This window comes from Pavona decussata, unplaced genomic scaffold (genome assembly GCF_977016875.1).
Source record: "Pavona decussata unplaced genomic scaffold, jaPavDecu1.1 SCAFFOLD_254, whole genome shotgun sequence".
NCBI classification, from domain to species: Eukaryota; Metazoa; Cnidaria; class Anthozoa; order Scleractinia; family Agariciidae; genus Pavona; species Pavona decussata.
Genome location: NW_028145657.1, coordinates 1,469,775 through 1,497,770, shown reverse-complemented (window position 1 = coordinate 1,497,770; position 27,996 = coordinate 1,469,775). Strand labels below are relative to the sequence as shown.

Below are 27,996 nucleotides of genomic sequence, written 5' to 3'. Positions count from 1 at the left end.
GGAACGTCCAGTTACTATAAAGTTGTTTTCACCGCGCTCACTACAATTATAACAAAGTTTTCATTAAATCCCTAAATAAGTTGTTGCATATCATTGTAAACTGAGATAACCGCATATACTTGTATTATGTACTGTTCGTCTCTTCAGATTCTGTTTCTTTATGCCGGTTAACATGCACACACAAACACAAAAAGGCGGTAATCAAGAATCAATGCAATCTGGGAACTCGAATGATCAAACTTAAAAATGCTGGGCTCCAGGCTCCGCGCAAAATGTCTTTGGGCTCCGGCCTGCACATCCAAAAAAGGATCAGGGCTCCAGTCAGTAAAATGATAGGGCTCCGGGCTCCACAGTAGAAATTTCACGGCTCCATGGCTCCAGGGACCCCCCCTTTGGGACCCTGTGAAGGCGATAGGTCGCGTGTTATTGGTAACCGCTGTAAAAATTGTCCTTAAAAATTCCCGCGTGCTCGGCGCAGTTTTTATTTCTTTAATAAATGTAGATGTAGATGTATTATTAAATATAGCTTGGAATGTGTTAATAAAGAGATGCGCAGAACCTAAGCAAACGATAGTTGGGCGGCATACCGTAGCCAGCCTCGCGAAGACTAAACCATAACAACTAATCATTAACTTCTAATCAAACCCCCAAATCCCATAATCACAGCCTGCTCGATCACGCAGCTGTAACCCGTTCCCGAGATGCATGATGGTCAATCATGCCTACGGTATTTATTTTGACGCAAGCCTCAGCTAAGCTGAAAGGGTGTTGAAGCATGAACGTTTTGTACGCTGACAGTTTTTAATCCTTGCTTTGCACTTTGGAGAGGAGAGAGAAAAGGGTTATTTTTCCAGTAACCAACATGCGTCGCTCCACAAGAGTTCATCCATTACGACCGAACAACGAGCTTACCTCTTATCCCGAAAAATCTACGTACTGTGTCAAATACTTCATATTTTTCATGAATGTGTTATTCTGGCTTGTAAGTTGTTTGCTCTTGGCCATTGCGTCGTACGCTATGGTTGAAAAACAAGAAATCTACGGCCAGATAAGTCGCCTTACAACCGACCCTGCAGTGCTGCTGTTATGTATTGGTCTTGTGATGTTTAGTATTTCGTTCGCTGGATGTTTGGGAGCTCTCAGAGAGAACACATGTCTGCTTAAATTTTATTCCGTCTTGCTTGGTTTGATGTTGATCCTGGAGATTACAGCCGCTATCCTTGGCTACGTGTACTCTGGTAAAGTAAAGGAAGAAATTCACAAAGCTTTTACAAAGATGATCGACAATTATCTGGACGATCCTGACCTTCAGTTGCTGATTGATTCGGTGCAGAAAGAATTTAAGTGTTGTGGATCTGAAAAGTATACTGACTGGGAAAGGAATGTTTATTATAATTGTTCATCTCCAGCGATTGAAAGATGTGGTGTTCCTCATTCCTGCTGCATATCAGACGAGGTGAACTCACAATGCGGATTTGGTGCGTTGGCAATTCCAGAGAGTGCAGCTGTCAATGTTATTTTTACACGGGGCTGTTTGAAAGGCGTCGAAGAGTGGTTTCGTCGCAACTTAGTTTTAATGGCATCCGTCGCAGCATGTTTACCAGTAATGCAACTTATTGGTTTCTGCTGTGCAAGACGTCTTACTAAAGACATCAAAGATGTGTTGGCCATGCAGGGCCGGGACTAATAATTGTTTCAACTTACTTCTCAAGTGTTCATGATCTATAAGCTTAAATATTGATATGTCTTTTAACGTTTTTTACCATGCAACTTTACAAAGTACACGTAAATATGCCTCCGCTATGAAGTAGTTAGGGCTCAGTAAGCCATAATCACATGCAGGTCTTTGATTTGAAGACCTGCATCGTTACTCATAGCAGGATACAGTATAATTAAGGGGATTTTTATAGGGATACACAGGATAGTAAGACAGAGAGAATACAATAATCTAATCTATAAATGAAAAGCGGAAAATTAAGTATGCAGAGCACTTAATTAAATGGGATCTTGTGTCTTATAAGGGGCCTCGATCGATGGTAACGGTCGATATGTCGGTCGACTCACAGTTGACTCACGGTCGATATCTCGGTCGAGCCTCGGTCGCTTCTCGGTCGATAACTGGGGATGACTCGGTCGATGTTGCACTGCTATGGCGGTCGTCGTATCGACCGAGGGGGCTGTTGGCCGATATAGATAGCAATACACCGACACTTCACCGACACATCACTGATACTTCATCGATATTTCATCGCTTACCGGCCGACAGTATCTGCCGATATATCGGTCAATATTCTATCAATATGTTTTTTCAACACTTCGTCCTTATCTCGATCGACATTCGTGTACATAGCGCACCGCTATATCGGTCTTCATATCAGTTGATGGCCAATATAATAACGACCGATAGTCGGTCGATAGTCTGTCGTTATCTCATTTTATTCTTCCACTATTGCATCATTTTACCATATAAGGCCAAGAGAACGAACAAAAATATGCCAGCGTATTACACTGTAGTGTCCCGGTTTAACCGGTTTAGAACAAAGCAAAATCCTTGTTCCTTTTTCGTGTAGACCGAGTATCAGCCGATGCATCGACCGATACTTGACCGACGGGTCACCGATATATTGCCGACACACTGCCGATGCTATCGCGACCGACTGTCGGTCGATCTCTCGACCGAAAGTGATCCAATGATTAGTCGATACATTGCCTATATAGCGGCCGATGCTCGATCGACACTCGCCCGCTACTTGACCGACAATCGACCGATACTCGGTGGATACATCGACCGAGATATCGACCGTCAGTCGACTGACAAATCGACCGTTACCATCGATCGAGGCCCCCTATAAGACACAAGATCCAAAAAATGGAGCCTCAACAAAACCATTACGAATATATGTTTCAGTGTGTAAACAGGAGGATAAACAAAATGGTGTATTTATACTACAAAGAGATGTCTAAGACATCTACAAAAGTGTAACATAAGTATGAGATGCAATTAACGTGACAGCAAAATCTAATGTTTGCCTTTTTCCCATAAATAAGGGAAGGGTTGGAGACAAACTAACCGGCAAACACAGATGTATTCCGGCTGTCGCTAAGAGACAAACATGACATCTTTTAGAATTAGGAGGTGACAGCAACCAAGAGATCGCTGGCATGGCTTGTCATTGCTGACACTCTTTGCTCCACACAGGGGTGTAAAGGACTTGTAAACTTAGAATAAAGACACTTTTTCACGGCTTGTTACCCAAATGCTGATATACTACGAATAAATATGCACATGCATAAATAATCTGTACTAGCATATGATCATGTCTATTTGTGATGCTCAACTATGTACTTATAATTTGTGTGGTAATTGTGTACAATGTTGTGCCATGCTTCCAGGTCTTTTTAACTGTATTATAGCATACCTTGTAGCAAACCCATGCAATCAAATTTAGGACACAAAGGCATGCATCATGAAATTTTTGAGCACACTGATGGCATGAGCAAACCTGACCTGCTAGCTGTTACTAGGCAATGTTTTTCTTGCAAAATATTAATTTCACCTAGTGTGATAAAAGAACATTTTGGGCCAAGAAAATGAGGAAATTAAATTTAAGTACGCTGGTCAATGGAGAAGATGAGTTACCCACATGTCTGTGGGGAACAGAACAAGAACAGCAACATGAGAGCACAACATAGCCTGTATACAGCCGCCTTCTCCCAATTTTTTCTGAGGGGTGGGGGCGGCTGTACACAGGCTAGGTACAGTTCCATTTTCAAAATTATGAAGCAACCGCTTCATGCTTATATATAGCAGCTGTATAATGCACTTGGAAAGTTTGGAGAACACCGAAGAAGCCAGAGTTGCCCTTCTCTGTGCCTCAAACAACTCATAGATTTTTCTGTTGGTCTCCCAACTTCACATCATAACTTGATATGGATACATTAAAGCATGTGTGAATTGTTTTCAATGATGTCTTGCTGGTCAGAATAGTTTGTTTGGCATTAAATTGATACCTCTTCATAGTGTGTGTGTGTGTGGGGAGGGGGGAGGTAGGGTCTGGCATGCAGAATACATGGCCTGCCGAACGAGGCTACATCAAGCCCAATATGTCATTGATTACTTTCTGGGTCATATGGAGTATGTTGGAGTATTGACCACAATAATTTGATATCCACACTTCACATTATTATCCTGACAAGTGGTATTTTGATTGATCTAGATGACCTAAAATTCTTATGGATACCACACTTATGTTTTAATTTATAGGCACTTTGCACTTAATTTGAAGTTCAAGTTTTTAGTATGAAATTGTAAATATGTACAGGGCAAAATGGATTAAACTGAATTACTGAAAACCTTGTGTCTAAATGTGATAGTTATCTATTAGTGGTGAATCAGGGCACTTGGAGGAAATCCCGAAACCCCTCCAAAAATACCCTCCCTAAAGTTTTCTCAGATGCCAACACCCTTACCCTCCCCACTCCCAACCCAGTTATCTCAGATGCCAACACCCTTACCCTCCCCACTCCCAACCCAGTTATCTCAGATGCCAACACCCTTACCCTCCCCACTCCCAACCCAGTTATCTCAGATGCCAACACCCTTACCCTCCCCACTCCCAACCCAGTTATCTCAGATGCCAACACCCTTACCCTCCCCACTCCCAACCCAGTTATCTCAGATGCCAACACCCTTACCCTCCCCACTCCCAACCCAGTTATCTCAGACGCTAACACCCTTACCCTCCCCACTCCCAACCCAGTTATCTCAGATGCCAACACCCTTACCCTCCCCACTCCCAACCCAGTTATCTCAGACGCTAATACCCTTACCCTCCCCACTCCCAACCCAGTTATCTCAGATGCCAACACCCTTACCCTCCCCACTCCCAACCCAGTTATCTTAGATGCCAACACCCTTACCCTCCCCACTCCCAACCCAGTTATTTCAGAGGCCAACACCCTTACCCTCCCCACTCCCAACCCAGTTATATCAGATGCCAACACCCTTACCCTCCCCACTCCCAAACCAGTTATTTCAGATGCTAACACCCTTACCCTCCCCACTCCCAACCCAGTTATCTCAGATGCCAACACCCTTACCCTCCCCACTTCCAACCCAGTTATCTCAGACGCTAACATCTTTACCCTCCCCACTCCCAATCCAGTTACCTCAGATGCCAACACCCTTACCCTCCCCACTCCCAACCCAGTTATCTTAGATGCCAACACCCTTACCCTCCCCACTCCCAACCCAGTTATTTCAGAGGCCAACACCCTTACCCTCCCCACTCCCAACCCAGTTATATCAGATGCCAACACCCGTACCCTCCCCACTCCCAAACCAGTTATTTCAGATGCTAACACCCTTACCCTCCCCAGTCCCAACCCAGTTATCTCAGATGCCAACACCCGTACCCTCCCCACTCCCAACCCAGTTATCTCAGATGCCAACACCCATACCCTCCCCACTCCCAACCCAGTTATCTCAGATGCCAACACCCTTACCCTCCCCACTCCCAACCCAGTTAAGTCACATGCCAACACCCATACCCTCCCCACTCCCAACCCAGTTATCTCAGATGCCAACACCCTTACCCACCCCACTACCAACCCAGTTATCTCAGACACAAACATCCTTACCCTCCCCACTCCCAACCAAGTTATCTCAGATGCTAACACCCTTACCCTCCCCACTCCCTACCCAGTTATCTCAGATGCCAACACTCTTACCCTCCCCACTTCCAACCCAGTTATCTCAGACGCAAACATCCTTACCCTTCCCACTCCCAATCCAGTTATCTCAGATGCTAACACCCTTACCCTCCCCACTCCCAAGTCAGTTATCTGAGGCCAACACCTTTAACCTCCCCACTCCCAGGCCAGTTATCTCAAAGGCCAACACCCTTACCCTTCCCACACCCAACCCAGTTATCTGAGGCTAATACCCTTACCCTCCCCACTCCCAGGCCAGTTATCTCAGATGCCAATACCCTTACCCTCCCCACTCCCAGGCCAGTTATCTCAGATGCCAACACCCTTACCCTCCCCACTCCCAACCCAGTTATCTCAGAGGCCAACACCCTTACCCTCCCAACTCAGTTATCTCAGAGGCCAACACCCTTACCTTCCCCACACCCAGGCCAGAAACGCTCCATTAAATTACACAATCCACATTGTTGAACGTGTATTTTTATTTAAAACTCTGTACTCTCCCAAATCAAACAGAACACTTTCCCGAATAAAAATATCTTGCTATCAATGGTAACTATAACATATTCCATAAAATGAATCTGATGTATCACAAAAACAGCCATTAGTTTTGGCTAAATTCGGTCACAAGACAATAACATCAGTCTATTAGTACATTAAGTACCAAACTAGTGGATAATCATGTTTATCTGTACTCTGGCTACTCAAACTCTGGATAGTATTTGCTACATATTCAATTCCAGGCTCTGTCCTAGATTTCACACAATCTTTTTTGGCAAATTTGTCAGCAATACAGTGACTTATTGGGGATGACTATCTACTAGTTGATGTAAGCTATTAAAAAGGATTAAACACCTCAGTCTCAGTAAATTGTGGCAGATATTTACTTCACCACTTCATAGCTAATTGGTAAATATCCAACACTATCCACCTCTCTTTTGTATATTATAATTTCTCAAACTCATTAATAATTCATAAGAGAAAACAAGGCAAATCACTACTGTGACCGTAGTTTGGATATGTGTTCCTAATTACCATAAAACTTTGCCAACTTTAGCCTTAAATTTCTCCAAGAATTATTGATCATTTGAGAAGCCATATCAAACACTTAAAAGTGTGTTTTATCAGATACAGCTGAATCCAAACACCTCAAAGTTGTTTAAAGAAAACTTGGCTGCCCCTCGTTTTTTTCAACCTATTTCTCAGTGTTTAGATATCTGATGAAACACACCTTCTTGTGTTTGATATATTACATAACTAATGCTACATGTTAAAATAAAGTGAAAATATATTAGAACATGTATTCTCTGCTAACTTTAAATTTGTTATTAATAATGTTTTTGGTTGAAAATTGGTCTAATCACAACAAATTTGCCATCTGTCAAATCACTATTGATATATCTTGCAGTCAAACATCCTGTTCAGAGTTTGACTTGCTGTTACACATTAAGTAATTTAATTAATATTGTTCAGCTGGTAAATTGGCCAATTTATTCTCAGTTTAATTTTGGCATATGCATAATAATCGCAGAATGTTCTGTGAATTGATGCATTCAGACATTTGACAGTTGCACAAAGCTGACCAACAGAAAAGGGTACATGGACATGCCAAGACTGAGATGTCTGTAGTAAACGATTTTCATCTCTCAGGCTTGACTGCACTAGACTGCAGTTAGGATTTCATAATCATACTTTTTATTGATCAATGGCAGTATGATAAAATAATAATAATAATAATTATCATGAACATTACTTTAAGTCATAAAGGCACTCTCATAATAATTATTTTAAAAGCATCAGCTGTTTATATTTATAATGACGATGATGGTGATGATGATGATGATGATAATAATATGCTATACGACACTAAAGCGCAAAACAGAAGAGCATGAACATTTTGATTTGATTAAGATGCCAATACTGACAGATTAGGAATTCTTCAACCCAATAATACTAATATAATTAATATTATCACCCATCTGATTATGCATGTGATAATTTAATTCCTCTTGCAACCCACTAAATGAAAAACGTCCCATCGTCTTCAACATTCTTTTCTAATGCAAATTCCAGTGAATTTGATTTTCTTTAATAATTTATTGAATATATCTACCAGGTACCGTATTACGTATGGTTAAACAGTATTCCCATACTACCTGTGGTGATGCTACAAGTTTCTAAACTATTCACCTTGTTGAAAAAGTGTTTTTAGTGCGCGCACGGACAGTTTTAGCTATTATAAACTGATCCCTTAACATGCTACACTAACACAGGTCACACCCTGTTTGCAGATGACAACATAGTATGGAAGATCCCACTGACACAGGGTTCCCACCAAACAACGCCATCCCAATCAAACAGTAACATGCAACCAAGTGGAACAGGAGGGCTGTACTGCCACAATCTGATTCCAATTTATACTGAATGTTTCTTGATAACATCCTCATTATTATTTCATTTTAAATTGACAATGTGTCCCACTAGGAGATAAAATGCAACTTTAATTTATGGAAGCTACATGTAGTTCCCTGAGCCATTCTGTAAGAACCCACAATAAGAAAACAACTGACACACATGTTTTCCAACTGTTGGATGATCAGTTAACATCGTTTGAATGTGTACTAATGACCACGTAAAAAAGACTGAGGTAAGTGTATCACACCCTTTGTCAAAAGATGTGATGCTGAGATTTCTTCTACTGTGTAAAGATACTGATAACCTTTGCGTTTTCATTGCAGTTGTCATGTTTAAATGACAACAGCATTCTTCATAATAAATCACTCCACCGTGACTGACTTGGCCAAGTTTCGTGGACAGTCAACCTAAAGCAAAAAGGTCAGACTGAGTACAGTAGGAAAACATTCAACAACTAACAGTGATTGTTGTATGCTTAATTCTGTGACTAAACTGTAGCGCAGGGATACAGTGTTTACTCACGTCATATCCTTTCAGCACAGCAATGTGGAAAGAAAGAAGTTGTAGTGGAATAACAGACAAGATTCCTTGCAGACAGTCAACAATCTTGGGTACTTCAAGTGTGCGGAATGCAAATCCTTTAACTTCGTCATCACCTTCATTGCAAATAATGATTGGGCGGCCCTAAAGCAACACAAAGAACAACATTAATAGGTGATTTTTACAATGACTACCAGAATCCTCTTCGTTTTCCCTTGAATTTCTTATTTAAAATTATTTTGTAATTCCCAGTGAGGTTTAGATAAAAATATCCCTGATTTGCAAGAGAAACAACAAACTGAAGGATTCTGGTAGTTAATTGTAGTAAATGATGTCATCATGAAAATGGCCTATTGTGTGTGTGTGTGGCAGGGGGGGGGGGGGAGATATAGCATTGTATAATTATTACTAATTAGTTTTATTTTGTGAGGAGCCAATAACCATTTAATGTGAACAAACATAATTTATTGTCAAACATGATGCTGTTTTTAAACCACATTATTTCTTTACTAAAATGTTGAAATCAAAGGGATGGATTAGGTGATGACTGCCAGATACAATTATACAACAATTGGCCAGTGATTAATGAGACAGAAATCAGAATCAAGCTTCCTAAAGCAAGGGATTGGAGGGTGAGTTGGTGCACAGAAGGATCCTTGAAATAGTAATTTGTACATAAAATAATTGATGTCTGTACAATGTAGCTGTGTTTGCTGTATCTCACCTGCCGTGCAGTGACCTGCTGCAAAGCATTCATGCATTTCTGGAAGGCAAAACATGGAGCACAAAATAACCATTAAATAAATATATTACACTCATGCCGATCACATAAATTCTCATTAGAACAAAACTATCTGTATTGCTGGACAACAATCAGTCTCAACTGCAAGGCACAAGCAATGATATTATTCCTTTAACCTTAACTGATAATTATTTAAAATAGTTTATTGCTGGCATGCACCTATTAATTTACAACAAACCTTAAACATGGCATCTCTGGTCACAAGCATGATGACTGGCATAGCTTTGTCTACTAATGCTAGTGGGCCGTGCTTCAGCTCTCCAGCAAGAATACCTTCTGAATGCATATAAGTTAACTCCTTAATTTTCTGTGAAAAGAAAAGTTAAAAACAAAATTACAAGAGGAAGACTATTACTGTCATAAATGTCAACAGCATTCCTCAAAATGCTGTTAGTAAAATAATGAAACTAAATTCAATATATACCAGGGCTCCTTCAAGACAGGTGGCAAACTGAAAACCTCTGCCCATGACAAGAAGACTTTTCTGTTGATACAACTCTTGTGCCAAGGCCTGAATCTCTTCATCAAGCTTCAGAACTTCCTTGATAAGATCTGTTATGAAAAATTTATTGATAATAAAAATTAAACCAGTGATAAAAACTGACTCTAAAAAATAACGAACAACATTTTGACTGATCATCAATCATCCTTGAGTAAAAAGTTAACATACAGTATATCATATATAAAAAAAGTCCCCCCCCCACCCTAGTCATCAATTTAACTGGATCCTGCGACCAATTACCAATCCACCCCCCCCCCCAATCAATCCAACCTGGAGATATCATCTATTTACAGTAAAATGGTCATGTGGTTTACGATCACACAACCAATACACTTGTGGCTGAGGAGGATGCTGTGATTATCTCAAAATGCATCACAGTAATGAAGTGACTCTGAGCAAAAGTCTTTTGCTCTGAGTCGTTAGAAATTATTTTATTTAGTTTGTTTCCAGAGCAGTAAGTAGTAATTTGTTCGATACACCTCCTTCCAGTTTGAATTTACATTTCAGTTAGTTTGTGAACTGACACTACCAATGCTGTAGCAATGTATTTTGTACAATGTTACTTTTTGCAAAAACACGTCTTTAAATATCTATCAACAGGTAATTTACCTGGAAGTTGTTTCATTCCCTGAATGATCCCTTTTCTTCTTTCTTGCATGGATATTCTATCTTCAGACATCATTAGCGCAAACATTGTTAGAGCCAGAAACTGACTGGTGTATGCCTGTGATCAACACAAGAACAAAGAACCAGTTTTACTTCTGTCATATTATAGTTACAATGTACATCATACTTACAGCACAAAGTAAGGACACTGGTATTAAGCTGTAACTCAACATGTGCCTGCACCAGCAGAGATATAGAACTCTGGATTTTAACTAACACGATACTAACTCATCTGGTCTCTCTCAGACTTAGCAAAATGACTGTAGTCCACAAGGAGAAGTGCAATTGATAGCCCACTGAAAAAATGTTACTTATGACTCAAAATAAAAACATGGAATATGTAAAACAATGGCACTGGATTTTGATTAATGCTTGTCATTAATTTAGAATGATTATCCCACCTTTGTACTTGCAACACCAATCTCAGGGCCAGCATTTATGTGGCAGCCACACATACTCTCCCTGGATATAGAACTTCCAACTAAGAAAATCAACAAAATTAACTGCTAGTTATGTAGTTACAATGATTTTATACACTGTTAATTATACTATGTCATGCCAAGTATTCTAACATCAACATGATCAATTTGAAATTTATGTGTTTTGTTTTTCCTTCTTTTCCCTTATCTTTTTCTTTTGACCCCATGTAATCTACTTATTTTGTGTACAGTCTGGCTTGCTGCTTTTAGCTCTTCGCTATTTGCAAGCCAGCCTAGTTATAACTTAAGTTTCTGTGGTGAATTAATAAAACTTGAAACTTGAACTTACTAGTTCTATTGTAAGATTTTGTATTTTGATTTAATTAAAGAATACAATTTTTGATATGTCTTAATATGTAATTGTTACTTGCATTAAGCTGCACTAAACATTTAAAAAAATAATAATAATAATAATAATAATAATATTAATTGATCAATGATCAATTGAAATGTACAGATATACATGTATTAGAACTACAAGAATAATTATTATTTAAGTTGTTTCTTTGATACTACAAGTCAAGTAATAGGAGGTTGTAGAATATAAGCAGGCATGCAAGACAGTGTTATATCATTTTACCTGTATTAGTGATGCCCACAATGAGAGCCCCTCTCTCCTTACAATAGCGTAAAGCCATCAGAGTGTCTGCTGTCTCCCCTTAAAAGACAGAAAACAGTTACCGTAAAAAGGTAATTTGATACAGCCCACAGTAGAATGCTTTGATCTTAATACTGGATTAGAATGGCCTGTGAGTGTTTTTTTTTTTTGTAATAAATGGTTATTATAGGTACTGCAATATTTCCAAAAAAAAAAACCACTCAGAAAATTGAGCAGGTCATGTTTCGGGAAACAAGACTATATATACACCACAAGATGACCTGTATGCTGAGCGACCCATTTATCTGATTTAATGGTGATCCACCAACCTAAGCAGCACACAGAACAAACCTGCTAGACTATAGCTGCCCCCTCCCCTCCCCTACCCCACCAAGAAAACTTTTCCAGTCCTGGGGTAGGTTGTTCCAAAGCTTAAAAGCTCTAGGAAATAAGGGGAGCTGATTCAGAAGTAGTTTTGCCGGTGCATGAAGGATGTGAGAAGATTGAAAGGGTTAAAATAATATTGCAAGTTACATTAATGGCTAGTATCAGGATGGAAATATTCAGACTTAAACTTATACAACAGGATAACGCCTGTAATTACCTACAGGACAGGTGACAATAAGTGAGGTACAGTAATCCTGTCAAGAGTAGATGTATACAAAGACGAAGAAGGTATTACATCCCCTATGCACTTATGGTGAAATATATTTAATACTGTACTCACCTGACTGACTGATGAAGAAGCACACATCATCTCTAAAGATTGGTGTTGAGCGATCAAGGAAATCACTAGCTAATTCGACAACCACAGGCAGCTCTGTTAACTCTTCCAACAACTGTCTTGTCTGAAAGTAAAAAGTTGAATGCAATATATTAACAGTTATGCCATGTTCAATATCAACACCATTCGTAATCATCATCCTGAAATTTATGTCGCAGCCAACTGTCTGACTGACTGGCAGACATGCCCACAATCTAAGGGCATCACTGAAGAGTTTAAGAGGCTACAGCATGGTTAATTCAGGTTATAAGTAATGTTTGATAATTACTCACAGCTAAGGCACTGTGATAACTTGTACCACAAGCTATCATCAGTATCCTACGGCAACGGCGAATTGTATCAATGTGAGACATCAGACCACCAAGTCGCACTGTCAAGAAATGTAAAGCAAGCATTGTTAGTACTACTGAGTATAATAAATCAAATGACAGAGCGAAGGTTAAAAGACAACCAACTGACAACCATCAAACATACCAGTACTTTGATCAACTTCCCAACAGATTTTGCTGCTAACTTAAACTACATTAAAAGCTATCCTGTCTGGTAATCTAGTATTCAGCTCGGATAACTACACTGACAGTCATTATACACAAGGTCTGATTTGGTAGGGATTTAGAGCAAAATGGAACCAAAACTATGAAGGGTGAGTGTCAGAGGGTGTTCCAAGCTTTTGGCCACTGCGAAGTCATTTGGTTATTAAAAATGCTGGGCTACAATCACTGGAAGATCACAGAAAGCAATGTATAAATAGCTAATCAAACTTGGTTGGGGTAACTACTGCAGGTCATGTTGGTGTGGCTCAGGAAGTAAGACACGGCACTGTCAAGCCAAACATGTCAGGTTCAAATCCCGCTTAGGGGCCGAATTCAAAAAAAGATTTTTTTTCTTTTTTCACCTTTGAAAGCCAACCACTCTAAAGAGTTAATTATAAACTTAGTAAAACTTAATTCAAAATCTTTCAAAATTTAGAAAATTTTAACGATGACAACGACAGGATGAGAGCAAAGCTTGGAAAAACTTTTTCACATGGCCAGACTCACTAGTGTTTGAGATCACTATGGAACCTCATTAAATACATGTAAGCCTGATAAAATGTTTTCTGTTAAATTAAAAAATAAAAAAATCTCTCCTGCACGTAACTCAAAGTTTTATAAATCAACATCAGGTTCATTTTATCAAGGTTACGGACCATGACCCCAAACTATTCATTCACAATTAGCTCAATCTTGTTGAGCGGAAAGGCTAAAGATCTAAGCAGCACAGAGTGTGGCATAAATGAGGCTTCTTAGTTCTAGCCTTTATGGCTTTCTTGTTATTTTCTGCTGAAAAACTGTGTTAGTTCAGCTGTAACATTTATTTATTATTCATTCACCATTTCCTGTTTCAAGGTTTACTCTGCCCCTCATGGTATTGACAACACTTTCCGGCTGTTCAAAGATCTCCTTTTGCATAAAGGAGCTGTAGTTCCCTAAAGAAGTAAACGTAACGTTTATTCATTGAGCAGTGAAAAATGTTTACTATTGGTGAAACACGACCAAATTGTGATGCAAATGAACCACAGGAGGACCCACAAAGGACAAGACAGATTCACCGAGGGAGATTAAACAACACAACTCAGCATGAGCAGTGAAAAAGAAGGAGACATCAGGAAACCACAGAGCAAAGACAAAAGACAACATCACTTCGAATCATCTGTCCATCCAGCCCTAGCTTTGCGAGTCACACATTTCTAGTTACAATAACAATAGAGTGATAAAGAACATATTAAATAAAATTAGCTTGGAACAGATAAATATAAAATCAGGAATTCAACCTATTAAAAATTTTACAACCATCATAATAAAAAGTGCCTTTTGCAATATTTAAAAATTTTAATAATCACTCGCTTCAAATTATTGTAGGACACACACTGTTTGACCTACTGTATGTTATGGTTAGTATCTTAAACAGAAATGGTGAAGGAATTAACTGCCCCAGTGACATCTAGCATTAGTAAGTTTTTATATTCAATAGTATTTGTCCTTTACACTCCTTTACTTGCTGGGCTGAGTATAACTAGTGATCATTCTTAAGTGAGAGCTTAAAGCCTTTAATCCTTTACAATCGTTTCTATACTCAGCAATGCTAGTGATCGTTCTTAAATGGGAGCTAAGTCTAAAGGTTTGATGAGAACAAATGTCTCTTATTCAAAATTTGTTCTGCTACAATTTTTTTATAATAAAATTCAGTAGAGAAGCTGTACTTTTTTGTTCCAAAATTTTAGACTATTAAAATTGGGGGTGCAGCTTACCTACATGTACGGCAACATCTACAAAGAACCCTTTTAGGACAAATGTGAAGTCCAAATTACATGTAGCTGCATGGAACTTTTAAATGTGCGGTATGGCTTATCTGCTGGTGTTTATAGAAACATTTAATATAGTAATAATTTATTGTAACTGTTAAATTACTATGTACCTTTCATGATTTGCTGCAGCTCCATCTGCAATGTCTGAACTTCTCTGAAGTAACTTTCGTCTGAAGCATCACCACGCTTAATGCGGTGAATTGACAAACCTGTCCACAAAAAGACAAGTTACATTGTTTGCCAGACTGAACATATACATATTTGTATTAATGGCCCTCAGTATAATATGCTAGATTAATAATTTCAATTTTGGCCAGCTTCAGTTCATTAGACACTCATGAGCATTACGTTCGATGTACGAAGCGATGGTAAAACAAGAGGAGCACAGACTTATGGTTGTCAGTGGTGTTGTTGAAAAAGCTTTCATGAAAGTGAGGCAAAAGCTGGGAAATCTGTTCGCCATCCTACATGTAAGGCCAAAATCAAATCCCTAATCTGTAAGTCGAACATCGTTCAACTGCTGCTTGTCTTCTTTTTTAAATAATTTAAGATGACTTTAGTTATAAGCAAAGATAGCTGAATTTTTTCTTGAACATACAATCACGTAATTTCAAAATCGCTATACCTGCAATTGCAAATTAAAATGTAGTAAATTATTTATTTAATTTATTTAATTTGCAACCATTATTCTGAGCAGTGCATTACACGACAATCAACTTCAGTTATTTATAATCATTCAACAATACAGTGTACATGTACATAATTTTATGGTTAGTACACATATCAACAAACCGTACACTCAGTCATCCATAGGTTGGATTCATTTATAAAAATCACTGTTTACATTCAACAACAACAACAACAACAACAACAACAACAACTTTATTTTCACATTAAAGATTGTACTGATACATATGAATATTAAGTTAATTTAAAGTTTTAAAAACACTAATACAGATAACTGAACATAAATATCTAATGTGGAAACGCCTAGCGCCTAAGTAAGTACCATATAGTTTTCTACGTTAGACACTAGTCTTGTAAGGAAGCATTTTAAATGTAAACATCTATATACATATTCAACACACACACTCACAGATGACACACGCACTGCTCATACACTGATTGTTATAATAAATAAATGAGAGAGATAGCATATGGCGCCATGGCGGCCGTCCGCATCAAAGATTAGCTCTGCCAATTTTCAGCATTACCTACAATTGTGTAGATGTCTTTACTTATTTTCCAGTTGCCAATTCCATCCTTCATCAATTCACATACAGTCGAACCTGTATATAACGGCCACCCTTGGGACTTGAGGAACTGGCCGCTTAATACAGGTAGCCGCTTAATACAGGATCACTAGAAATACTCACTGGGCATGGTCTAATGTCAATTTTAATAATGTATCATACAAAAACATTTCATGCAAGGAAACAATAGGGAAATCAACACTCTTTCAAGAGATCAATACTTTAAACAAAGTTCTGTGCCAACTTGTAACTTAATGGTATAATATACGTAACATTGTGCAAAAGCTCTGTGCAATAAATTGTCCTCTACTCTTGTACGGTGTACAGTACTGTATTTCTAACTCACTTACTTACGTGACTTGCAGTTCACAACAAAATATCTCATTCCGTCATTTTATAGTTGTTACGATCGAAGTGGAGTTATAACGGTAATGTTGCTAATTCAAAGTAACACAATATACAATAAAATTCTTCAAGTTAAAATAGGAATAGGGTAAGAATTACGGCGACTTAAAAAAAGTCGGACACATGCGTTTGGCGCCTCGGAATTTGAAACTTTTGTTTGTAGAGCAAGTCGTTGACTGTCGGCACTGCCAGCAACAATTCCTGTTATCCATGGTACTGTGCATATGGCTTAGTTTCCATTCAAGGGTGGCTGCTTAATACAGGTAAAAATAACAAAGAAAGACAAACATAGGACTGCTACAGGGTGGCCAGGGCCGCTTAATAGAGGTAGCCGCCTAATACAGGTAACAACGGGACTTTAAAAACTGGCCACTTAATAGAGGGTGGCCACTCAATGCAGGGCCATTATATACAGGTTCGACTGTACAGTGTTTAACTTCACACCCCAAGCTCCTCCCCCCCCCCCCTTCCGCTACAGCATTCAATAAATGATACTCACTTCCATCAACCACAGCAGCTACATCATCATCTTCCATATAAATCACTCTATTGGTGTGTTCAATAACAGCACTGTAGAATCATCAGATACAGTGTGTGTCAGTACAGTTACCTTATGAACCAAAACAAACAAAGACAAAACAAGACCAACCTTGCATCTGATGCAAAGTAATATTCAATAGGGCTGTCCTTATTTGGAGCCAAACTTGACCAGCCATTCATCACCACAGAAGGCTCCAAAGCCTCTTCAGACTCATCAGGTTGATTATCACCTGCAAGGCAATTTTAAATATCAACAGAACTTTGTGAACAATTACAGTGTAGGTGACAATAGGAGTTGGAGGCCTGTGTGGACCAAATAGTAAAAATGGGAGGTCTGTGTAACAATGTACATGTACATATAAATTGCAACACTTGAAAATGTGATTAGCTTGACTATGTGTAATATGTGTAATGATTAATGTACACAAAATAAATATAAAGTGTAGTGAGAATGGGAGGCCTAAGTAGGCAATATACAAGCTGTGAGAATAGGAAGTCCATATAATAGCCAACATAGTGAGAACGGGATGCCTGTAGTGCATGTATAGGTACCACACAAGCAAAGAAAATGTACAATATGTGTTAAAGGTACATGTAAATGTACACCTAGTAGGAAGAGGAAGCTAGCAAGCATACGTAATCGACATGTACGCAGTGAGAATAAAGGTATGCATAGGCAATTTTGTTTGAGTATGATGCCTGTTGAGACCTTTCAAATAGTGAGAATAAAGTGGCCTGTACAGGTAATGTTCATGGAATGCAGTGAGAATACAGGACACAATTTGTCTGTATTGGCAATGTGCATGTAATGAGAATATGAGGCTTTAAGTAATGTACTGGCACTTGATTGTATGTAGTGAGAATAGAACACAGTCAGGTATTGGAAACAGTGAGATAATGAGAATGGGAGACCTACATGTATGTAAGCAATGCACACAAAGTCATACATTACATAGTGAGAGTGCACGGCCTGTCTTAGACAATGTAGTTAGAATAGGAGGCCTGTATATTAAGCAGACAGTGCAATGTAATATGCTGTCACAATATAGGGCATTTACAGATCACACAGTCAAAATGAAAGGAATTGATTGCAGGTTATGTATGAAGTAGGTTGACAGAATGGATGACCTATGTTGACAAAATATACTCTTTTTTCAATTGGTAAAAACCTGTTTGTACTAACCTGAACTGTAAACAATTGGCAACCTGTCTGTCTTGAGGGGAAATTTACTCTTGATCCCTATGAGTAATGGACTACCTCGCCTGTAGAAAAGTCAATTAATTACACAACTTGAGAATGTTTGTTAAAAGTTGTAAGTTACATAAAACATTTTTTACCTTTATTGACAATTCTCTGCTACCATCTCAACCTCAAAAGCTATGGTACACTAAGACTCATTAGCCAGCATACTGATGAGGGACCAGTCCTCTAGCAACATTGACAATCCTCATTCTAAATTGTCAAAATTTTAAGTCCTGCTGGTGGCCAGCATGACAATTTTTATATAAATAAATTAATAACTAAATACTACTTGGCCAACATACAGATGATCATAAGAATAAATATTAAATGAGCACAAAAATAGATTTTTAAAGAAATTCTCCTGACTGTTATCCTAACAAATATATAGAGTAGTGAGGGGAAAATGCACGTTGATATTAGACCATGAGTTAAAAGGGTTCAAACAGTCATGCAATACCTGGTGGCCACAATTTCACCAGGAAACTTTGTGCTCTTAAAGGCTAGTGCAAATGCTCCTTCCTGAGAAAAGAAACAAAACAAATTTTAATATACATGTACATGTATAACAAATTACAATGTTGATTCGTATCTCCTGAATATTCATATGTGGTACTTCTAACAATTTGTTTCTACAGAGACTAGAAATTACAATATTATTAATAATAATATTATTATTATTAAACACATTTTGAACCTTTTGTTCTTATCACAACAGCTTTGTCAATGCTTAAAATGAACTCCCCCGAGACTTTAACCATATTTTGCCATGTGATCCAAAGTCACAAATTAGCCACAGAGAAACTCATCAAGGTATTTAATTGCAATTTCAGAAAATGCAACCAAGATTTAAAATAACAACATACGCTAACTCAGCAGAGGATTCCACCTGCTAGTATATAGAAATATGTTTTGGAGTTTACATTATGGTTAAATTACAATATTCTAAATCAAAATTTAATGCTACTTTCATTTATTGTTCCAATCAGATATTAGCTCCTGAGTGAGTCAATCATCAGTACGTGAGACCTCAATCAACTTACCAGCTGTTGTATTGTCATTTCCACAAGTTCTCTGAACTCCAATTCTTGACCCTCTTTTCTCTATTATTGATAATGCAAAGAGACGCTACTCAGCGACACTGAGTGACTTTATGATATACAATCAGCTCGTTAATAATAATGTTTGAAAATCTTCAAACCAGTTTAAGTTTCCCTTGTTTCAGATTCATGGCCATAATCTACATAAAACTTAAAGTGGTTTGAGAAATTTTAAACCAAAAACAAATCTAAACCACAACAAATACACCACAGATGGAGAGTACACTGGGCTGCCTGTGAACCATTTATTTATAGCAACCAAATGCACTTTATTTATTTGGTTATTTATTTTATTATTTTTGTTTTTGGATTTCACATTAAGAGTTGTTATGGAATTTTTTCTGCACATAATTGTATTGTTTTCTGGTAAGCAGCTCTACAGATCACTCGGGTTAGCCTGGCCCCGGTTGTCCAAAGATACTAGATAACTCTATCCAGCAGATAAAATGTACTCCAACTAAAAATACATTTTATCTGCTGGATAGTGACTTATCCACCGGATAGAGTTATCCCCTCTTTGAAAAACTAGGGCCTGGTTAAATACATGGCCAGCAACAAGAAATCTGCCATAATTTAATTCTAAAATCATTGAAACACCTGAACTTACTGTCTTGTCATAGAAATACTTGACCAGCTTAGGAATCACCTCTGTATCAGTCTCAGATTCAAAGCGAAATCCTTTGCCTTCCTGTTAAAATACATACTCATATTTAGATAAATATAAAATATATTATTCATTTATAATAAGTAGTCAGTTGTGGACATCACTAGGATCCCAGAGGATATTAAACTAAATAAATGTAAAAATCATTTAGAAATAAAAAAAACCTCAGATTTGATGATACCAAAAGGAGATGTATTCAATGATTTGCTTATGCAGGTTAGATACTGTACAATTTTTTCCTTTGTTTTTTTGTTCCTGTACAGTTACTTCCAATAAACCTCCCTCTGTGCCAAAAGGAGTGCTTTTGTAGATCATATTACATGATTGTATTTCGTTCAGGGTTGTCTCATTTCATTATCCTTATTTCATATTCCCCTTGCTTGGTTAATATGTAGGCGAATCACAGCTTTAAAAATAACAATTACTGTAAGTTAGGCCCGGTTCAGATGCCGTACTTCACATGAGCTGAATGGAATTCGAATTTAGACCAATCCAAATTATTAATCCTTGCTGAATTGATTAAGTTGCCAAACTTAATTTAGCCGAAATTAATACACTGAAGCCTACTATGACTGAAGAAAATTGTGGATTTGGATCAATTTCTGCATTTGATCTGGCTCATGTGAAGTACAGCGTCTGAATCAAAGCCGGTCCACAGCCGTTATTCCCGGTTGTGCCAGGTGGAAAAAAGGCTTAGCCAGTCCAAATTAGATCGGCCATTCTAAATTGATTCAGACGCCATACTTCACATGAACTTAATTCATTTAACTTGATTTGGCTCATGTGAAGTATGGCGTCTGAATCGGGCCTTACAGTATTTACTCTCCTCTGGGATTACAAAATTTGAAGTTAAAAGGAAAAACAAAATGAATTCTGGTAGTTGTAGTCAAATCATGCAATCACCAAAATGCCGTATGCCCTAACAACAATTTATTACTACAAAAATTTGGTGAGCATGCAAAAGTAATTAAAGTTAATTTAAGGCTTACCAGAAACTTCTTGATGTCTTTGTAGTTTGTTATGATGCCATTATGAACCACCACAAATTCTATCAAACAGCAAGGAAAAATGATATTTTTTTTATTAAATCACAAATAAATAGTTCTTCCAGATGATGATACAAACCTCACGCTTTTACTTTAACTATACAGTATGCACACTGATCTATCAGAAAATGTTACACTGACCAGTATATGACAACAAAATGAAACAATTCTAGGTGTACATGATTGTACAAAAACAACTGACAGGTGTATTTTTAATGATGTGTACTTATTAAGTATCTAAAAAAAGGGATGCTGAGATGGGGGGGGGGGGTACTACCCTATATGGGCTATACGGGGATGTGCCACTAGATAGGGTATGGTTTTTGGCCCCTCTGCCCTGAACAGGATATATAAACTTGTTCAAGCGAGTCTGTCCTAATCAGGATCTGGAGCCGTCCTAGACAGGGTATGGTTGCAAGATTGTCGTTGAGTATTTGGCTGCATTTATTTAGCAGGTCATCAGCCAACATTTTAGATCATTTTCAGGACTAGATATTAGTGTCATTGTTTTCAGTATCTTTAATTCCACCCCTAGCGGCACCCCTATACCCCCCCCCCCTCCCCAGAAACCGACAAACTTGCTCAAGCTTCAAAAGCTTTTTGTTTACAGACAATGTGTATATAATATAATTAATTAATTATTAATAAATAAATATTTCATGGACTCTGTAACATGAAGCATATTATAATAAGCACCATGCAGACACAATGCCTCACCATTTTTGGCGTCAGATCTTTGAGGATGACTGTTGACTCCGCTTGGTTCACCGTGTGTTGCCCAACGTGTGTGTGCAATACCACAATGATGAGAAAGTTCCTCATCAATTTGAAAATCACTTTGAGCTAAAAGCAAAATAGGAAACACTATGTAGCCGGTGACTAGGTTGAAACTCAGCTCCATGTGACACTGTTTTCACTCTCAATATTTGGCCACCATTTGTTCAACCAACAAAACTGTTTTGTTGGTTTACAATTTACAATCTCCCTCTTTAATGAATTTGTTCATTTCCGTACAAATTCGTAATTTGTCTGGGAGGGAATTCCAAAGTTTTGTGAATAGATGTCCAAGGGTTGCAGCCCTAGGTTTAGGCAGGACAAGAATGTTGCTGCCCCAGATGCTGTAGTTAACAGAGCAGAGGCTTGAAGTCAGGTACATGTAATTATCATTTTTATGTAAAAATTACAACCCTTGCCTTGAAACTCTTCCCCTTCCCCTTTCTCACCAAAGAGATACTGGCTAAAGACTAATTAAAAGTATATAACTAAAGATCTTCCTGAAGTTTACAGTTAAGAGCACAGTCCCTTTCCTTCCCGCCTCTCGCCCAGTCTCTTCTCGTTTATTTCTCCTCACTCCAGTCTTGCTGCTCTATGAGCGCACCCTCTTGACTAACCAGAAAGGGACTGCTTGCAGTCTACATGTAGTTGTATTCCGGTGAAATTAGTAGTAAATTGATGGCACATTTTGTGTCCAGGGTTGTCGCTAAGCGCCGACTGCCGGCGAAATTCGCCGGCTGGGAAAGAGGTCATCGCCAGCTGAATTTTGGGTGGCAAACACTCGGTTAAAAGGGCAATGAACAGTTCTTTAGTTACCCACAAGCAATTGTTTGATTTAGAATAATATATTTTAAGTGAAAAGGTTGAATAAACTCCTGACTACCTTGAGTATCAATGCCATAAAGTAATTGAAATAAAGTCCTGTTTTGAGAACTTGTTTGCCGTGTCCTCTTTCCGTTTTCTGCGTCCGCCATCTTGTCAACACGAAGCTTGGTAGCCCCCGCATTCAAGTTGTTGCGAAAGATTGGGAACGAGTTTGTTACCAGGTATTTGTATCAGATCGGAGAAAGAAGAAGTCTTTCTCTGTAGCATGACAGAGAAAAAAAACATGAAGGAACTTCTTTGTAATGTTTTAATACAGCTTTTAATTGGTTAAATTTTATTGCTTATAACATGTTTATGCTCATGAATAGCAAGAAGAACTGGGCAAACGGAGGAACAACTGAACAAACCAAAAACCAGAAACGTAAATGGTCCGCCGAGTGCTCGCCAGCGAAAACGAACGAACGAGAAACTGAGTGAACGAACCCGCGAAACTGGATAAACAGCTGAACGACCGAGTGGACAGCTCTTTTGTTTGCAGTTCTAAGCGTTTACAAGAATCGATTTTCTGATATTCTAGTGCAAACTTAAAAGCACTTATCTTTTCGGAACCAATCGATGTAGCTTTCGTTCTCATTACTTTAATGTCAAGTAAATATTGAAAATCTTACGCACTCATTTTCATTTTTAATGTTAGAGTATACACGGCATTCATGAAAAACGGGTTTTAGTTAGATTAGATTAGTTGTAGTTAGGTTTTGAATTTTGTTTAGCAGAGTTAGGTTATTTCTAAGTTTTATACTCCTGATGGATTTTACCATGTTTAAATAAAGAACTATTCTTCTAGTGAGCTCACCAAAAAGAGAATTAAGAAAACAGCATAGATTGACGAACTGAAGTAAAACAAAGCACTGTCTGCTTAGAAGCCAGGTCTGTCATTCTCCTTAGGGGCACAGTGAACAGACCTGGAAGAGAGTTCAAGGAACGCAAACAACGAAAACCACACGAAGGAAATATGGAAACGTCAAAGCGAGCGAGAAAATTTTGAATAAATTCAGGGTGAATCTCTGTACCACACGTTTCAAACTGCGGCACCACAGCTGACCTTCTCTTTAATGGTTGTTTCTTTTTGCATAAAAGAGCCCCTAGATTTCAAAATTTCCTGGGGAGGCCCCCCAGACCCCCCTAATGGGAGGGGGCGACCCCCTCCCATACCTACCCCTCTGTCGGCTATGCCGACGGCAGAAGGCACTTCGCGCGTTCTTTAGCCAGCTCAATTTCTCAGCTAACTGGCAGACAAATTTCTTAGCTACAACCCTGTGTGTCTGATCTTTAATCAATTTTCACTGACTTCTATTCACATTCAATAAATAGTGTTGGATTTTTTTATTATTACTTATTAAAATACATTTTGTTTCATAACTGGTTTTTACCAGTTAAGTATGCTTGGTTAAATAGTGTGACAGACATCAAAATAATCAGACAAGATACATGTATATCAAAAATTCCTTTTTTAGACACCAACCTTCTGATTTTGAACCATACTAGTACAAGTTCAGTCTAATGAGAGTGCACAGAAAATAGTATCTAAAGTGTAAATTATATTCCACTTAAACTTTTTTGCAAATTAAACTTTACCTTGAATTTCTTCATCAAGGGCAGCAACTTTTCCTCGCTTTTTCACTATGCTGTAATACAAGATGCAATCATTATAATAATTAATATTAATAATAACATTTAATGAAAACACTTTGGGCTAAGAATAAGAGTGTTTGTTTTAATTTGTTACATACTTTGTAAGGTGCATTTGATCATATCCACATGTTAATTTGTGCCATTGAAATATTAATGATTATTATTATTATTATTATTATTATTATTATTACTATTACTATTATGCGGGATTCCCTGAGGGCGCATACCGTGTCTAAAAACGGGTCGATTTCTTTCTTTTTTTTCTTCTTCGTCGTAGCCACAAATCTGTACATTAATTTATTCATTAAACTCTCCCCTCTCCTACTCGGGATGTATTGTTCTGATTGTCTTCAACAACAGCAGGCCAATCAAAATCCATTCTTGTCGCTTATATCGCGAGTGAGGGGACCCACACAGCCCTACCTGTGTGACGTCAACGCATCATTTGATATATTTATCAAAAACGGATTAAATTTGGTGTCATATTGTTAAGACTGTTAATATGTTGTGGACTCAAGTGTGCCGTTTTCAAACGTAAATTTCACCATTTTGAAGCAGTGAATCGAAAGAATAACTTCTAAGAAGCACTTGACATTTAAAACGGTGGAAATTGGATAGTTCCTGGCGAAGGAATCATGCTTTGTTTGACAGTCTCGAGCCACGATGGGAGACAGAAAAGAGGCCATTGAGAAGCTTACGTTATCGTAATGGAATTTTCGAGATTTCCAGTGGGATCCTCAGTAGCGTAACACAAGGGAAACAACATAACGGGATCTTCGTGACTCAAAATATTCCATTAGCAAGGATAGTTTTATCAATCTGCAAAGCATACAGTTGGACTAAATGAATCAGCCACAGCATCACGCATAATGCCAGTATAGCAAGCATCTTGTTATTTACAATTTCCAAGACAATGAAAGATTGATTTTGTACAAAGTTTGTACATTAAGCTTCATATTGAACGCGCTAAAAAAAACTAAATATAATTATGGTACCATTGAATGGTAGACCAAGAATCCTCAGGCAGTGGGTCCTATAATCTCTGCAGCTCAGCTGTAAATATTCAGCCAGACCACACCATATAGGGGGTTGGCTTACTCTAGCATGGGACTAATCTTGTTGCACAGATAGACTTAAGATCATTATGGACAACAACATCTAGCAGCTTAAACTTGGAAACTCATTCAAGCTTCACACCATTAATGGATAAAAGTGTTGGACAGGCAGTTTGGTCTCTTGAACGAGATCCACATGTCTTTTGTTTTCTCTGCATTGAGCTCCATTTGTTTGCATTGCTGTGTTCAGCTCTAAATTGCAGCTGAAAAAGGAGGTTAGCCGGCCGGGCGTCTCGGTAAAGCTTATGTTTTTCTTGTAGCTCCAAACAAGTACAATTGCCTTGAGAGCTGTGTTGGATGAACTTTTGTGTTTTCCTTCTTGCCCTAAATTTGACATCCTTCCAATATATCTTTTTTTCTGGAATCTTTCTTCTTGGCTTTCTTTGTTTTTCGGTGAAGTTTGCCTAGAAAATTCCCGTGAAATTCCCACGAAATCTGCCGTTTTCTACACGAATTTGTCTCCAAAAATCCCGCAGAATTTGACTTTTTTCCCTCGAATTATCAGAGGCCCTGATTATTAAAAAAAAATACAAAAAAGGTGGTAGATTTCCACCATTTTCTCAAACTATGTTACTGGTGTTTTGGGACTTCTTTCAGGCTTTTGCCATGACAATCACCGATCCTTACAATCAGGATTTTTAGTGATTAGCTGTATTAGTTTACTACAAGAACTAGAATTCTGTCCCAGGGCTCAGGTTAATTGAGTAAGTTATTTGAACCCCACTGGGATTACAAAGGAGACAAACGAAATGAATTCTGCAGAGATATATATTACATCTTCACATACTCAATATTCTGCCAACTCCATGATGCTGGCCTTTTAGCAGGTTAAAATTTAAAAAAAAACTTCACTCTTAAGGCTCAATTTCCGCCGCTCCCTCTGGTACAGCTTTGGGAGGGTGAATGCAGGCTCATTTTCCCGACCAGTGGCTGGTAATCAAGCCTATTCACTCTTTGGAGTTGTATAATTATATACTATGAAGCTTCTCCTCTAGCACTCCAGGCATATTTTTTGAATGAGACAATATTGAAAAATCACAGTCACAAGGCACATAGACTTGGTTTAATTTTAAAAAACCCAACCACCTCATTAAGGTATATATACTTTCTCAAGTTGGTGTAGAGAGGGGAATATATGTTATAATTAGCTTGAGTTGCATGCAAATAATATTAACTGATTATTGTTCAGTTTAGCCTATGAACATCATGATATTTCATCCACATCAGTACCATGTTTCCTGTAACATTAAGCCTAGTCCGATGCAGTTTTTGTAGCTAAAAATTAGCACAATCATAAGAAATAAATTACAATTCACTCAATGAATTTGTAACATGATCGGCACCCGTTCATATTAATTCTCCACAGTCAAGTGATTCAATTAAGATGTAATCTAATTCGAGTTTATTTCCTGAAATTCTCGGAAGAGACACGCCACTCCAGTAAAATAACAAATGCTTATCACGAGACTGAGAGATCGATGTCTCCTACATTCCTCCCAACTGTTTAACATTTACTTGGATACTGTAAAATAATCGAATGCATGCAAATTGAAATCCACGTTGGCAATATTTATTCAGTTATGAATAATAAACACGAACGACACATATAGTGGTCCTTTGATTTAAGCTTATTTTACAGCAAACTGCAGTTTAGATCCCTTCAGCTGAAACAAATTAATATATTACTTAATAGCGAAAGTTAAGCTAAATTCTGCCTTAAAAGGAAAAAATTGTAGAAGTCTAAGTAATGTGGGTCAACTGTATTGTTGCTATGTTTAGAATTGAATATACTAAACGATCGACCTGGGCAAGTTTAGTTCATACGGTCCAGACTGATGCAACTCTTACCTCATTTTTCCAACTCCATCATATGCCACTCCTGCAACATCACAAGAGTAAATCAATTTAAGGTGTAAATAAAAATACCTGAAATCAAAGATCGATGAAGCTTATGTTAACCACAAACCTGCAGAATCGTATCCTCTGTACTCCAGTCTCTGAAGACCACTGATCAATGCTTCCAAAATGTACTTCCGCTTTCGGGGAACACAGAAGTTTAAGTAGGCAAAAATTCCTAGAAAGAGGCAGCAGTGGTCATCAAGAAAAAAAAAACAGTCATGGATTGACATAAGTTAAACCTAAGATCACGAGAATTCCCAGAAATTTATAAGCTTAAGCTTAAGTTTAGGCAAGTTGGAGAAATTGGAAGCTTCAGTCAGAAGTCAGTGCGAAGGTTGCATCTCATTTTCCATAGTAAACATGTTCTTACCGCACATGACGATAACTTTGTAAGCAGATTGAGAAGATGTAAATAACAAAAGGGCCTAAACGACAGAATTGACACCGAAATACTCTGAGGACTGAACTTGTGAAGCGCAGAAAGTACGACCGTGGCTTCGTGTAGCCAATAAAAGAAGCGAAATGATTGGATCATTGAACAAAAGCCACCAGCCAGTCAGTAACTATCCAATCACAGCTAATCATAGTTAGAGCTGAGCCA

At 38.1% G+C, this 27,996-nt stretch overlaps 1 protein-coding gene and 1 pseudogene across 1 annotated transcript; one reads left to right on the top strand and one right to left on the bottom strand.

Moving 5' to 3' along the window:
- The first annotated feature begins 717 nt into the window (after positions 1-717).
- LOC146456490 (tetraspanin-33 pseudogene) lies at positions 718-4,353 on the top strand (annotated as a pseudogene).
- A 1,816-nt stretch (positions 4,354-6,169) lies between these two features.
- On the bottom strand, positions 6,170-27,902 carry LOC146456489 (glutamine--fructose-6-phosphate aminotransferase [isomerizing] 1-like). The gene is made up of 24 exons (XM_085093113.1): positions 27,766-27,902; positions 27,463-27,570; positions 27,345-27,375; positions 24,325-24,374; positions 21,808-21,933; positions 21,034-21,092; positions 19,988-20,068; positions 19,324-19,383; positions 18,741-18,802; positions 18,224-18,303; positions 17,150-17,270; positions 17,000-17,070; positions 14,953-15,051; positions 13,868-13,963; positions 12,768-12,865; positions 12,439-12,559; positions 11,694-11,771; positions 11,036-11,115; positions 10,578-10,692; positions 9,891-10,018; positions 9,645-9,773; positions 9,389-9,427; positions 8,647-8,808; positions 6,170-8,531 (listed from the first exon to the last, which is right to left on the bottom strand). Exons 1-24 carry the CDS (start codon positions 27,770-27,772, stop codon positions 8,487-8,489), a joined length of 2,046 nt encoding a protein of 681 aa, XP_084949239.1. The 5' UTR covers positions 27,773-27,902; the 3' UTR covers positions 6,170-8,486.
- Between the last annotated feature and the right edge of the window lie 94 nt (positions 27,903-27,996).

What these genes read in the sequence shown, in the direction of transcription:
- LOC146456489 (XM_085093113.1), bottom strand. An exon ending in AAGATCTGACGCCAAAAATG is followed by an intron (nt 21,093 to 21,807) that starts GTGAGGCATTGT and finishes GCTGTTTGATAG; the next exon opens with AATTTGTGGTGGTTCATAAT. An exon ending in GGGAATGAAACAACTTCCAG is followed by an intron (nt 10,019 to 10,577) that starts GTAAATTACCTG and finishes TTTTCATAACAG; the next exon opens with ATCTTATCAAGGAAGTTCTG.